Here is a 15,474-nt window from a genome sequence, read left to right on the forward strand (position 1 = left end):
ATATTTGCATTTAGTTATAGTTACTATCTTTACATTTAATATTTGCATTTAGGAGTAGTTATTAGTTGTGTTAAACTTAAGACTTACATTTAGGAGAATATGTTAGTAAAACCTCTTAAATCGCACTTCCAAACTAAGGACTAATAGTAGTAGATTATAACTTAACTAAGGACCTCTTACCTCGCTTCCCTGTGGGATCGATAAACGGGACTCCACCAAAGCCATGTATTACTTGAGCGATACGTATACTTGCGTTTGAAATTGTGACTTTACAAAATCATTATAAATATATAAATCTGGGTTCATAAATTCTTGCATATTAAAAGTTGCATCAAGTTTTTGGCGCCGTTGCCGGGAATTTAAATCTTCTAGTAGTGGTGTCAAATTCTTGTATTTTTAGGAATATAAAAAAGTTGCTGTCAATTACGATCCTCGCACATAGTTTCAAATGTCAAAAATACCTCAGAAACTCGTGTGTATATCTTATTTTCAATACAAACTCTTATAGGACTCTAAAAGTACATGAGAAAATAAAAAATAAGACACAAATTATAAAATAGAGGTTAACACGGGCTATTTCATGCAACACAAAATGAATCAAGTCCAGTTGGAGGAGATCAAAGTATCACATGCATAAAAGCATTAGTTTAACTTATAAATTAAGCTCCTCATTATTGGAGTTGGCATCTTAGAAGAAGAACGCACTAAAAATGCTAGCACAATTCTTAAGCTCAATAAATACATAAAACATTACAAAAATATGACAACTAGCAAACAATTCATAACAATAGTTGCACATACAAACTTTCTAGATATACCCCAACCCTATTACTAAATGGGAACTATAAACTCTTGCATACCCAGAGTCTGTATGTGATCAATAGTGATGAGAATTTTCAAAACTTCTATGTGTGATCCACCACAATGCAGACAACCACATTGAACATTCATGAATCAATTAAATAGTTATAAAATCAATTGTTAGAATTACAAGAAAGTTAGACATTATCACCCTCATCATCATCATCATTTTTGCTCTACTCCCTAGGCTGCAAGGACTCCTCATATCACTGTAAGGGTGGTGCAGTATAAAACTTTAGAGAGCTAGGTCTGACATTCACAAGCCAGTTCTGGAACATGTCTACTAAAGTTGAGTTAAAATATGTTTGTTACTCCTACTAGCACTAGTGCGGATCAACATAGAAATAACATCTCTAAACCATATTCTATTGTTACCACTGAATAATAGCAACCTCTTCTAGGCATTCAAATAATAATGAAAAGGAGGCAGAAGATTCGGCTCGTGAAGGGATGGATCCCAAGGAACTCTCATCTCTCTCAAATGTAGTATTACCATATGATGTTGTAGCATTCATAGTAATAGCCTTGCTATGAGGGAGTTGTTCCTCCCAACTCACACTCTTAATCCCCACCTGAGCAAATAAAGCAGAGATCACTGACAGGTGGCTAAGTCCTATGTTACTCCTCCTTTGATGATATTTTATATATAATAATACATAACACTCCCACCATTTAGAGATTTTTCTTTCTAAAAAAAGTAATCCAAGTAGCTCTATCTCTCATAACCTCACTAATATAAGCCCACCATCTAGTGTAGCAGTGCTACTTGTAGGGAAGTGATGGCATTGGGTGTGGTGGTGCTCAATACATAAATAGCATATACCTATATTTTTAGCATCCACCCAAAGTACACACGTAAAACTAAAGCAAACTATGCATACCCACATGTAAATACACTAAGATAACACTTAGCTTGACTCCAAAAAAGATCATTATTTAATATTCTCAGGCTGACACAATCATATCACGCTTAAGATTTTTCTCCATGATCACGTTGCCCTGAAGAATTTCCTAAATCATCAAATTTCAATCTTTTTGGTTATATGTATTTGACTTTAAACCCTTATTCAGTATTTTTTTTGTAATTTGTCAATGTCACTTTGGTAACAATCTTCCGTATGATATATTGATGGTTTAATTAGATTATAAATTCTAAAAGTGATTTCTTGAACCTGTTCTCTTATACTTAACTCCATTGTTTGAAATGAACTTTCAAAAACTATTCAAATTTTAACATCTTCTTCCATATCCAAAATAATAAAATTAGTTGGGAAGATGAATTTACCAACCTTAACTATAATATCTTTAATTATTCCTTCAAAAGAGGTTAAAGATCAATTAGTTAATTAAAAATTAGTAGTTATTTGTTAAAATTTCCTAATCTTATATTTTTTTTTAAAATTGATAAGGGCATGAGATTGATGATATCTCTTAAGTCACATAAAACATTTCCATAAAATCTATATCTTATACTATTAAGAATATTAAAGCTGCCCTGATCCTACAATTTTTGGGGTAATTTTCTTTGGATAATGACGCTATACTCTTTATTTTGGGCTACAAAATTTAATTCTCCTAGTTTAAATTTTTTATTTAAAAAATCTTTTAGGAATTTAATGTAGCTAAGCATTTGTTTAAAAGCTTTAATAAATGGTACATTAATGTTAAGCTTTTTGAATACTTCTAAGAGCCAAAAACTTGTGGGTCCAATTTTTATTTTATAATCTACGAGGAGAAGGTGGTGATGGTCTGTCGTATTCTTTCCTAAGAAGTGAGGCTTCTTTTATAAAGTCTGGTGAAGGTTTGTCACTAAAATTTTTAGACTTGGGTTCTATTGATCCAATTTTCTATCTGGCCACCCCTTCTAACTCCTTCCCACTCCTAAGTTTTATGGATTTGCACTACTTACAACTTCCTCCTTCATATTCACTTTGGTGTTCCTCAGTAACATCCTTGTTGATGAGACCTAGACTAATAGGTTTTGGTAATAACCAATTGAAACGTGGAGAGTAATAAAAGTTTTAATATGGATATTTCAGGGGATGCATTACGCTCAGCTCATTTTAGTTAGCTTGAGGAATTGGACTAAGAATAGAATTGAGTACTTAAGTGAAAAAACAAATCATCAAATGAATTTTCAATATATGATTTCTTTGTTGTTGAGTCCTTGAGTTATTTGAACAAATATTTTTTATTCTTGAATTTGGATACATTGATATGTTGAGCTTTTAGTCTTAATTTACTTATAGTATGACCAATTAGGAAGTTAAACTCCCTTCTAATATAAGACTTTTAACCGTTGATTGCAAAAACAAGTAGGTTAACACATATTCACCTAGTGGAATAGACATATTGTTAGTAGGAGTGTGCAACCTAGATATGGAACTAAAGGATTTCTAGGAAACCTTACCTGGTTAAGTCCCCTTACTTGTAATACTAGTTTTCAATGCTTCTTATGATTTAGACATAGGCGAAGGACTTTTCTTGGTTGTCAACAGTAACGTGTGATATTTATAGAAAAAATATCAATAACTCACAAGATCAGAATCACATGAGTATGAACATTTCACCTCTAAAAAACATCAACAACTTTAATGTCGTTTTATGTTTTCGGCATTATAATTTTAGAATGCTTTCACAACCCTTTAAACTAGATTGATATTTATTAAACTAGAACTTCCATCTGTTATAAAAATTGATAAGTTTTCTTGAGGGATTGAAATGTGGATTTGTAATATGTATATTACTTGATCAACGTATATACTTATATAATTAGTCGATTGCTTGGCAGAATTTTTGGGCATGAGAGATGGAGATATCATATGCTTTCCTTTCAATTAAAACCCATCGTGCATATATCTACTTGGAGCCTCGATCCTACTCGATTGTTCCTGAGGCAAGATACTTAGCTAAGGGTTTTACATAAACATATTAAGTCATCATAGTTGAAAAAGTTTCAGGATTTACAAACCCTCGATTTCCAATTATACTTCACTTATTAATTAAATTTCATATCATTAAGGTAGATAGGGGCTGATTCATGGACAATCAAGAATAAGAAAACATGGATACAAAATCTCACAAAATTAAGATGTTGCTTGAAGTTTATAAGATTTAGAGGCCAATGGGATGTCAATTTATTAGCTACCTTTGACATGCATCTTCATTTTAATAAGTGATCCAAATGTGAATTGTAGCTAGGTTTTTCTTAATTGGTGTAAAATATCTTGTTTTTTTTTTGGAACAAAAAATGTCTTCCATAAAGAAATTGTAAACCTCATTCCACATAATTCATAATCCTCATTGTAAGAAAAAGTTCACAATTAAAATTAAAAGATCAAGATTACCTTAGAAGTTCAGTAGTTATTTCACAACCACTAATTACACTCTATATTTTAGTCTAGAAGTGTGCATTATTTGTTTTAAACCGAAAAATCAAATCGAATACAGTCAATTTAGTTGATTCGATTCAGTTTAAAAAAAAAATATCCATTAGGTTTTAAAAATGTTGAAGTTTGGTTTTCGATTTACGGTTCAATTTTATTTCTTATACAACCAAATGAAACAAAAATTGAATTTTATAAGTAAATCTTCGTTTAAATGTTTAGAAGTGAATCTTCTAATAATCAACAATATATAATCATTGCTTACTAATCTTCATTTTTCTCATTATCAACATATTCTTTTACATTCAAACTATATTCGATTTATGTAAAATTGAACTGTTTAAGCAGTATTAAACTATCAAAATTTTGTTTAGTTTGATACTACAGATTTCGGATTTCGGTGGAAGTTGGCTTGCCCAGTTTGAAAATTGAACCATCCGAACCAACTGAATGCTCACCCCTATTTTAGTCTCCTATTGATGATATATCTAAGAGATATAATTTCCACTTCTTTTGAACCCTTGCTTAGATCTTCTTCAGAGAAAGAAACTTCATATCCATCCATCGACATATAAGATAGAGAAAATTCCCTGTTCTTGTTATTTCAAGAACACAACTCTTCGTAGTTGAAGGGACTATTGTAAGGCAAGGAGTTGATGTCATTTCACATTAATTTTCACAATATTGTGTGAGAGATTGAAGCGGAGATGTCTCAAGAAGTGAAGCAAAATAAAAAAAAAAGTGGAGTGCAGCGAAGTTAACTAGGTTAAGGGTGTGTTTGGGGTAGCTTGTGTGTTTCAAGTTAAGATGTTTATCCTGAAATGTGGCCCGCTGGAGGGCTGCGAGGTTCAACCCGCGACCTGCGTTTAGTGTAAAAAATCAAACGCGGTTTCAGATAAATGGCGAAACGCGTGAACCAAACGGTACGACGGCTTTTTGAAAACGTCACCCGCACTTATAAGCTGCCCCAAACTAGCCCTAAGTGTCTGAATCAATATAGGGAGAGACTTCAGAGAGATCAATATCACTGATAAGCAAAGTTATATGAAGATAAAGAAGCAAAAAAGCACAAAAGGGAGGAGATGAAGGAGAAAAGGCATGAAAGATAATAAGCTGAGAAAATAAAGGAGGAAACCAGAACTTGAAGAGCACATAAAACCCTGCAAACTAGAAGAATAAAGTTACTATTGGTGTAAAATAAAAAATTTGAATATACCTTTCAATTATTTGATACTATATATTTATGTTTAATACCTAAACTTTACTTTTTAAAATTTATAGAGCTCAAAATTTTCTTCTCAGTTAAAAAATATCATTATAATAATTCTTAAAAGTGAAATACATATTTTCATATGAGTAAGATAATATGTATATAAAAACCGAAATTTAGATATTGTATATGTAAATACATTAAAATTAGTTGCTTTATAAATAAGAAATGTTATTTTCATTTTTAATCCTTACTCCATCGCACCGGAGAGCCTATGCGGCTGAAAAAATTATTCTGTCAGGACTCTTAACGTAAAGAATCATTCAAAGTTCAATGAAATCACGTCACTCGACAGTGACAGAAAAAAAAAATCTGCACGGTAACACAAAGGAATATTTCTCCCTATGTTATTCAGGTGTTATTGTGTATTATTTAAATATTATTGGTGTGTTATTAGATTATTATAACCTCAGAATATTTTCAGAACACAATAGTAGCTGAATAATATATAATAACCGATTTTTTTTTTTAAATTCCTTCGTAATTGGCATAAAATCTCTCCGTAACCCTAGCTATCGGAGTGTTCTCCGGCGACGTGATGGCTGAGAAATTAGCACCAGAAAGACGCCACAGCTTTGTCCATGGAGGTTGCTTGCTTTTGATCCCTATTCTAAAACTTTTGTCCGCTTTCTTACTCTCTTCCCCTTTAATTCTGTCGCGATGTTGAATTATAGGGAAGAAGGTTTTTGAATGGGATCAGAACCTGGATGAAGTGAACATATACATTGATCTCCCACCAGATGTTCCGAAGAAGCTCTTCTACTGCAAGATTGTTTCCCAGCACATTGAAGTCAGCATCCGCGGCAATCCGCCTTACCTGAATGTTTGTATCTACTACTGAAAATTTAACTTGCTGAAATACGTTTGTTTGATTTCATTTCATTTCTGATCAGTGAGACGTTTCTTTATTCCTCTTAATGTTTTTAGCACGATCTTGCCGCACCAGTCAAGACTGATTCTTCCTTTTGGACGCTAGGTAACACATTTCGTAAAGTCTGTTTCTGTTTAAAGTTTGATTATTTCTTTAATCTTTATTTATGAATAACTTTTTCTTAGGTTTTGATCAAAACATTTTGATTGTTGTTAACCTGCTACAAAATGCTTTTACTGCTTTTGAATTAAGGAAGTGCTTTTAAGAAATAGGGGTTAGAAGAGCTTTTTTTTCTTTATTTGATAGCTTAAGAATCAAAAAAATTATAAGTAATTTGACACGCGCGCGCGGGCACACATATATATATATATATGCTCAACTAAATAATTGCATTGTTAGATTTTTTTTATTAAAGTAGGTGTTATTTGGTATTATCTATGTTACACGGACATGGACATAGGAGCCCAAGGACACAGACACTAGAAATGTCTATTATTGAAAATATAGAACACGTATATGTGTCAAACACGCAGTTATAATAAAATTATTAAAATTATATGTATAAGTTAAATAAATAAAAGATAAATTAATAACATTAACTTTCGAAAACTAAGATGCTCATAGATAATTCTTTAGTTTGACATACAAAATGTAAGTGTAATGACATATATTATCTTTTATTATATCAAAATTTAACTCCTCGTAATCAACAAAACTCACTAAAATAAAAGGATGACTGACTTCTTTGGCATGTACTTCTACTTCATATCTACTATCATCATCCTTAAATATTATGGTTTCCAACTCTGGTTTATCAAGAAAAAGGTCTGCAATCTCCAAAATTTCAGTATCGTTGAAGCGCCAAAACCTTAGCTCTTGCTCTCAAGGGTGAGACTGAGATCATGAGATGGAGCGTAGGAGGGCTCTAGGGCAACCAAGCTGAATTGAATCGAAGGCAAAATGACGTCTGGAGAGTGGGCGGGATGGATTATTAAGTTAATAGGTTTATGTTTTAAGATTTTAACTTTTATTTAATAAATATTGGGGTCCCATACATGTCGTCGAATTATTATGTATTTACATATATACACCTAAAATTTGATTTTTACATTTATGCCACCCAAATCTTTCATATCACGTCTAAATATATAAATCAAATCAAATGAAATACTCTTCTTATTTTTTATACATATCTAAGGTGGCATATATGTAAAAATTAAAATTATGGTGGTAGATATGCAAATTCATAAGAATTAAGCAGTGTGTATGCAAATTTTCCTAAATTTTACATTTTTTATTTTAATTTTAAAAATAAATTTTCAAAAAAAATTGTATTTATTAATTTAGGTCGTGTCGAAATTTAGGTCGCGCGTGTACCTTTTTTAATATTATTTAATTCCGACACTTCTATGTCGTGTTTAATATGTGTCGGAGTTGTGTTCGTGTCCGATACGTGCCCGACACTGCACCACTTTTTAATTAGGTGTGTCTGTGCATCACAGAGTATTATAAAAAACTTAAGATAATTTTTTTCTCTCTTTTTTTATTCATTTTGAAAGAGAAAAAAAATCCTTCAAATAAAGGAAAGAAGTTCTCTATTTTTTTATTTAAAACTCCCAACCAAGAAAAAGTGTTTGCTATCTTTTTAATTCCTTTTTTTTTCTTTTTTTCTCTTCAAATTCTAGCTAAATGATTGCCATGGATATTGACTTCTTCATTCTAAAACTAATTTCTTGTGTAAGTAGTGTTTATATTATATATGCATTGTGCCGTTAACCTATGTTATCTGGGCATTATCATCTTTGAAAATGAACTTGTTCCATGGAGAATGCCTAATTATGCTCTTATCATTTTGGTTTTGCTCGCAAATATCATAGTTTGTTAAATGAACATAAATGTTATGTTGTTGTTGTTGTTGTTGTTGTTGAACATAAGTGCTATGTGCTTTTGGTTGTACAGTAGTATTTTCTTTATCACACCTTTACCATACCACTTTATTATTTTTTTATAGAAGGTATTATATTTAAGTGTTGTTTTCTTCGAGGGCTCCATCAAATTTTTAAGAGTTGTTTGATTAGCTGAAAAATGAATTCAATATAAAAGTAATGTATTGTATGTGTAATACTTTTATAGTTGTTTGGTCAGTGCAAAAGAATTTCATAGCTTTATATTTTTTTGTTTAGTTTGAAGAAAAATGAAAGTAATGTAAACTATGTTCGTTAATTGCTGCTGTTGCGGTGGCCAAAGAGGGCGGCGACTGAAGGTTCCGTGATTAGTGAGCAACGACGGCGATCAACACTTACACAAACCAGTATATTTGAAATTTATCCAAATATAGTGAATTTCAAATATTGAAAGTGAACTAGATAATAAATTATAAATGCATTATAATTTTACATTGCATTTGTTTATCTTCCAATCAAGTGCCACAATTTTCAAAACTTCTACAAAAACAATGCATTGCACTCTTTTTGATACCTATCAAACAGCCGCTTAATATTTTTTGACATGATTGTTTATTGTTAATCTAAAATCATTATTCTGTTAGACCTTTAACCTGTAGTTCTCCTTTCAAAAACATTCCTCTCCACTACTTGGTGGCCTTTCAAAATTATGTCTTCATGAGTCCTACATTGTTGAAGAAGGGAGTTGTGCATGCAAGCCAATGATAAGAGATTTTTTGGTTGAACCAGGGTTTTAATTGAACTGAAGAAAACTAAGTCAAGCACCTTTTGGATCAGACTCGACTTGGCCATCTTATAAGTCATTCAAGCTAAATAAAACTTTCACATATTTATGTATACATGGCCTGCTTAAAATTATGTATAACCGAGCTTGACTCATCTAAATTAATTGAATGGGTATCTAAACAAGTGCACGATAATACATATAAACAAACTCATTGACATGCTTTAGATAATTATTGAGCAAACAAATAGTAGATACTCTCATTTTTTTCATTAATCAAGCATTAGAAGTGACCATAAACCAAATGTTAGCGTTTTTAAAAGTCTGACCATACAAGTAATTCAATAATATTAAGAGTTAGAATCCAACTACTTAATATTAGCTAAATAAGATGAGCAAGTCATTAGCTAGTTTTATTTTTAAGTCATACAACAAAGACGCATGAACCTTGTTCATTGAAACAAAGAAATAAAAATTATGAATTTAATGCTTGTTGAACAAGCAAGCTTTAAATAAGCATGAACATTCCAAACAAGTATTGTGTTCATAAACAAAATTTGAAAATTAAGTAGTTACAACTCACAAAAAATGATAGATTATATGGATTCAAAATGCATATTCCTTGAAAGTTATCAAGCACGTAGAATGATAAATCGCATGCTGGATTAACCAATGTGTTACAGTGTGACTAACATTAGATCAAAAAATTGGTTGCTAATTAAGATAAATTTATTGATCAATAGTTATATTATGTCTGATTGACCAAATTTATGCATAAACAATTTGGATTTGTACGATGGGAGGAAAATTATTTGTTGTAATTTTTAGGATATCCTTAAAATCCTAATTTAAGTAGAATTTTTTGCTTGACAAAAAATGTTTGGTAGTATGCAGGAGCTCTAGTGACAGAGTTATAAATTTGAGTGATCAAATCATTAAAAGTTGAGCGTGTTAGATATCTTGGGTCTATTGTTCAAAGTGATGGTGACATATATATGGATGTTATTAGTAGAATTCAAGTTGGTTGGTTGAAGTGGAGGAATGCATCGAGCCTATTGTGTGATAGAAAAGTACCACCTAGACTTTAAGGAAAATTTAATAAGATGGTGGTGAGACCTGCAATGCTTTATGACGCAAAATGTTGGCCTTTAAAAGAGAAGCATAAAAGAATGTTCAAGTGTTGGTGAGATGAGAATGCTTAGGCGGATGAGTGGCTTGACACTTGAGAGAAAATGCGAAATGAATCTATCCGTGAAAGGGTTGGTGTAGCTCCAATGGCAGACAAGATAAGAGAGAGGTGTGTTAGATGGTTTGGTAATATTAAACATGGACCACCTGATTTTCTGGTTAAGAGAGTTGATGTTTTAAATTTGACTTATGTTTAGAAAAGCAAGTAGACCTAAAAAGACTTGTGCATATTGTATAAAAGATGATCTTAATATATTATAATTAAATGAAAATATGGCACTCAATAGGACACAATGAAGAACAAGGATTCATGTAGCCGACCCCACTTAGTGGGATAAACACTTGTTGTTGTTGTAGTATGCTGGAGCTAATGGGAGAGAAATGAGAAGTTACTTTAATTGTGAATTGGAGAAGACGAATAATTATGCTATAATGTTATATTATAGAAGTCAAAGAAAGACGTGTCTTAGATCCGAGGTAAGAACAAAGTATTAAGGAACTAAACTCTTCATAGAGTTTGAGCACGATGGATTCAGGTTTTTCATTTCTTCCTTTGGTAATTCTCACTGGCATTGAATAGCTTGGGAACTCATTGAGTGTCAAGTCTAACGATAGAGAAAAGGTAAGATGAAATGGTGAATATGGGAAATCCTATGATGCTTGATGCTTCTAATAAGTACTTCAGAAAATTGCAATGACTAAATTTCCTCCTAAGTCTAATAAATGAGCATATAGTACTAAAGAAGTAGCAAAATAAATTACATTGCTCAAGCTTTGACTGAGCCATATACGAGCTATAACCAAACCTAATGTCAAGACTTAACAACCTTCTTGAATTAAAGCTTGTTCCTAAACATATATAAATGAGTTGGACTAGGATAAAACCTGATTCATTTAAGCTTCGAGTTTTTAAAAAATATCTAAACTTGTTTGATTACTATGTTAAAAAACTTGAATTTGCATTAACTAAGGCCAATTATTAAGCTGTTCATTCAAGTCATAGATTTACTTAGAGCCTTAGGTGCAAGCATGTCTTTTGATTGCCCCAAAAGCCAGGTGTTTATAGTTTTTAGGAAAATTTAACATCAAGTAGCATTAGGAAAATTTTACTGGCAGCATATTATTATTAAAATATAGGTTAAGGTTGTGCACCAACAAATGGAAAATATTATGATTACATGCCAGTATATTCACATGTTTAAAGTTGTACCAGCAAAAGCACATTTGTTTTGTTGCATATGCCCATATGTTTGTGCATTAGTATTTTCTAGCAAAAAATTGAAACTTATGGAATAGAAACTGCTAAGAGAGTACTTAACATGATGTTTTAATTTGCAAATCTTTTTTGTGAACATATCCAACACACATAACCTACTTTATTTTTACATATGCACCATATTAACCTAGTATTTGGGTCTGAATGTGGTTATGTGCTTGTACATGAATTACTCTCGATGTCATATTAGGGAGAAATTACATATATATATATATATATATATATATATCACACGCGCTTGCGAGTACACATCAGTTTGAGATTTGCTTCGTGAGCTCTCATTTTCAATTTGTTCATGTTAATTATTACAAGAGCATGTAAACCTATTCTTAGCAAATCATTGTAACAACTTATTTCCACGTTATCCTAGATCTCTCCCCGTTTTTTCATAATTCTTTGACACCAATTTTATCTAGTAATATAATATGCACATTTTAACCATATCTTGAACTGATACTACTCAAGCCACCTTTTTAGCATAATAATTCCTTATCTTATTTCTACCATGTTGAATGGATACCAATTTTTTTTACTACACAACACTGAACTGTTAAATCTAATTATGAATTTTAAAAATATAACCTTTAATTTGTTATGATATTCTCTTTTCGTTTACCAATCATTAATCACTTATTAAATTAACCATTTATTCATAAATTTAAATGTTATACCTTTGTCTACGTTCTTATTCTGTTGTATAATAATTCAATCCAATGAAGCCTATCACACTTAGTTATCACTTCATCTTTTAATAATTTTAACTACTAACATTTAATGATATAACCACTAAAGATGTAAATAAAATCTTTGATCTGTGTACCATTGGTTATAATGGTTTATCTTTTGATCAATTTCTTTCATTATTCTAGCATTCTACTTATTTTAGTAGGTGTTTCATTGATTATAAATATGTCTTCTATCAAACGCATATGAGAATACACATCACTCTGAATATCATTGATAGGTATCTCCATGACTATACATGAAAATAAGAACTCGGTGTTGACTCTTGATAGAGTCTTGCCATACTTGAAAACTCATTGGCCATTTCTTAATTACTTTTAATACCACTCAACACTCCATCATATCTTTAATAATTTTAATAAACCTTTGACAAAACATTTTTCCTTAATTCCCACTATGATTTCATGCCTTTTTAAGATCAATAATTCTATATACTTCATTTTCTAGTTTCGTATAGCTTTTGCTCTGCATACTTCCTTCTTTGCAAGAAGTCTAGCTTTTGCTTCCCCTCCGTTCTATTTTATTCCTTTTTTAATTGCTACTCTTATCAGTCAAACCTCATCTTATAACCATGTTACAATCTTTGAGAAAGGATTATTCTTTCCTTGTACGAAAAAAGAAGTTTATTTGTGATATTATAGCTCCAATTTTGAAACCAAGTATTGCTCTGATTTCTAAAAGAATGCACTCATTATAATGAGATCACATGTTACTGTGAAATCAAATAACTTTTATTTCGTTTTTTAATATTAATTATCATGAATTTTCTCATATTCTTCTTACTAAAATCTACCTACTATTTTAGTCCTTCCCAGTATGTATTATTATTTTTTAACTATATGCTTTAATAGCTCTTCTATCTTTAACTAAAATTTATTTTTCAAACTAGATTCTAAACCAATTTATGGAAAAAAACAACTAATCATATTTATAATTTCCTCATTAATATTCAACTTAATAGCAATCACCCTTTCAATAACTTTTTAACCACCCCTATATAACCGAGGAACTGACAACAAATCTTTCAACCTAATGGGGAAGAAAATAAAGGCATATTAAGGCATATTACAACCTTGTCAGCCTCTGAAGAAAACCCAAAAACTAAATCTACTCTTAAACGAAGGGAAGGAAAATAAATTGTCATGGCCGCAACCTTATCCTCTGCTCATGCTTTTGAATGGGGTTTACCTTGAGTTTTGTTAACCTGCAAATTGACTAGTGCAAGTCATGTAATAAGTGCTTGCGGGTCTATTTGGCTCATCAATGGTCAAAAAGTTTGTGTTCGTAAATTTTTAGATTCCTTTTGTGGGAGATTATTTTTTAGGTTTGTAGCCCTATTAGGTATGCCCTCAATAGATGGAAAAAATGGACAAACAGTTAATAAAGTTCACGGGCATGCGTGACATTTTGAGTTCTCAAAGCTGGTTTAATCAAGGTTAAAGCTCCAGTAATCTTAACTATAAATCAGAATTTTCTAATAAATTTTTTTGACACTGCATTTACACGACCTTCTAATGGCCTGAAGTTTACATGCTCAACTTGAATATATCATTTTGTTATACCACATTGCTATAGTTTGATCTGATCTTGAATATATCATTTTGCGAAGAAAAAGATGGGATATAAGATAATTTCTTTAGTTTAATTCAAGTACAAAGCTCCAATAGGATGGGAAAAATTGATAAAAAAATGTATGAACCCAAATGTACATACAACTTTGCAGGTACTCAAATCAGGATTTCTTGAAGAAAAATCCAGAAACTAAATAAATTATGAATGATCTTATGAACACGTTTTGATCAGCTTGAGTCTTCTCTTGTGTTAAGCACAACTAGGAAGTTTGAAGAAGGTGGTTTTCAAAGTCATGCTATGATGCTATAAATGACTGGAATGAACTAATGTAGCTATAAGGGGAGAATCCAAAGCTAACAATAATTGAAACGACTATCCATATTAAATACATTAAAAATGTGCAAAACCATGTTTGCTTGATTATTTTTCATATTACTTGGGGGTAGTTAGAGCTGGGTTTTGTCATATTTTTTCTATTACTTGAAGATTTTGAGTATGGTTTTATGTGTAGTTTTTATCTTTTATCAGAGGTATGAACTGAAGGATAGTTTCTTAGGTTCAACTCATTCTTATGTCCACAGTGTAGTTATAAGGAAAATTTTCTGCTAGTACTGGTTCTATCCGTCATAGCTAAAATTTTCCTGGCTAAACATTTTCCTTTATTCATCTACCTCGTGCATCCCAACGGTTAGGACGATGATGCATTTTGATCTCCATCCAAGAGAGTTCATGTGGAAGAAAACGTGTACAACTAATGCATAAGCATCTTATTTCAACTATATTTACCTGAAATCATATTAAATAATTACAATGATGTTTTTTTTTCAACTTCTGCAATTGGTAGTAAATGTCTGGCAAAATGATCGGGATAATGCAAATTAAATATGATTGGGATATTTGATGGATTATAATTATATGCAGCCCTGAATGAGAAATATTTGAACTTCCATAGGTGAAGCAAAACATGAAAATTGAATTATCTGTTTTAGACTATCATCAAAGATTGCGATAGACATTTGGAAATTATAAAATCTAATGGGCTAAAGATGTTTACCAATTATACAGTGTTGACCTCAATTTTCGTGAGGTCTAGTCTTCCGCTTAGGGTTTAAGATCTAGCCTAAGGAATCTCCCTTCGACTATCTTAGAACCTTAGAAGTGGGACCTGCCTCGTTTTAGTTCGACCCGCTTCCGTCCCCTTCTGGAGTTTCGCGTGTGTGGTATCAACTTCTAGCACTTAGAAGGATGAAACCAACATGAGGAAACCCAAAAGGGATCCATATAGGACCTTTTGAGCCTTAGGGTGGCCTTTTGCACAATTCGCACTCCCACGCACAAGCTTCGCAATTCGGAGAGTCGATATGTCTGATCGCCGCAATTCGCATTGCCTGCATTGTTGCCTGTTGAATGTTCAATTAAACATTTTGGGACGATCGATCGCGGGTCGAAATTTTGTAAAATTTAAATTTCGGCGCGTTTTGACCCGATTGTCGACGACGTCGTCCGAGCGACCCCGGATGACGAAACGGACTGCGCCAACGCGTCCGGAACATCGATTTTGCCCGGGGAGGACACCCATTTTGTCGCGTCGCCGCGCGCGAGTAAATTGTGTTTTAAT

The 15,474-nt window shown here is 31.9% G+C and overlaps 1 protein-coding gene across 1 annotated transcript in view; it reads left to right on the plus strand.

Annotated features, from left to right (window-relative positions):
- The first annotated feature begins 5,985 nt into the window (after positions 1–5,985).
- The window catches only part of LOC110024021 (nudC domain-containing protein 2), a 17,381-nt gene continuing 7,892 nt past the window's right edge, over positions 5,986–15,474 (plus strand). Inside the window, exons 1-3 of the mRNA XM_020723735.1 lie at positions 5,986–6,104; positions 6,192–6,340; positions 6,445–6,493. Coding sequence (XP_020579394.1) covers positions 6,056–6,104; positions 6,192–6,340; positions 6,445–6,493 — 247 coding nt within the window. The 5' untranslated portion in view covers positions 5,986–6,055. The remainder of the gene's footprint in view (positions 6,105–6,191; positions 6,341–6,444; positions 6,494–15,474) is intronic.

This window comes from Phalaenopsis equestris, unplaced genomic scaffold (assembly GCF_001263595.1).
Source record: "Phalaenopsis equestris unplaced genomic scaffold, ASM126359v1 Scaffold000240, whole genome shotgun sequence".
In the NCBI taxonomy this organism is placed as follows: domain Eukaryota; kingdom Viridiplantae; phylum Streptophyta; class Magnoliopsida; order Asparagales; family Orchidaceae; genus Phalaenopsis; species Phalaenopsis equestris.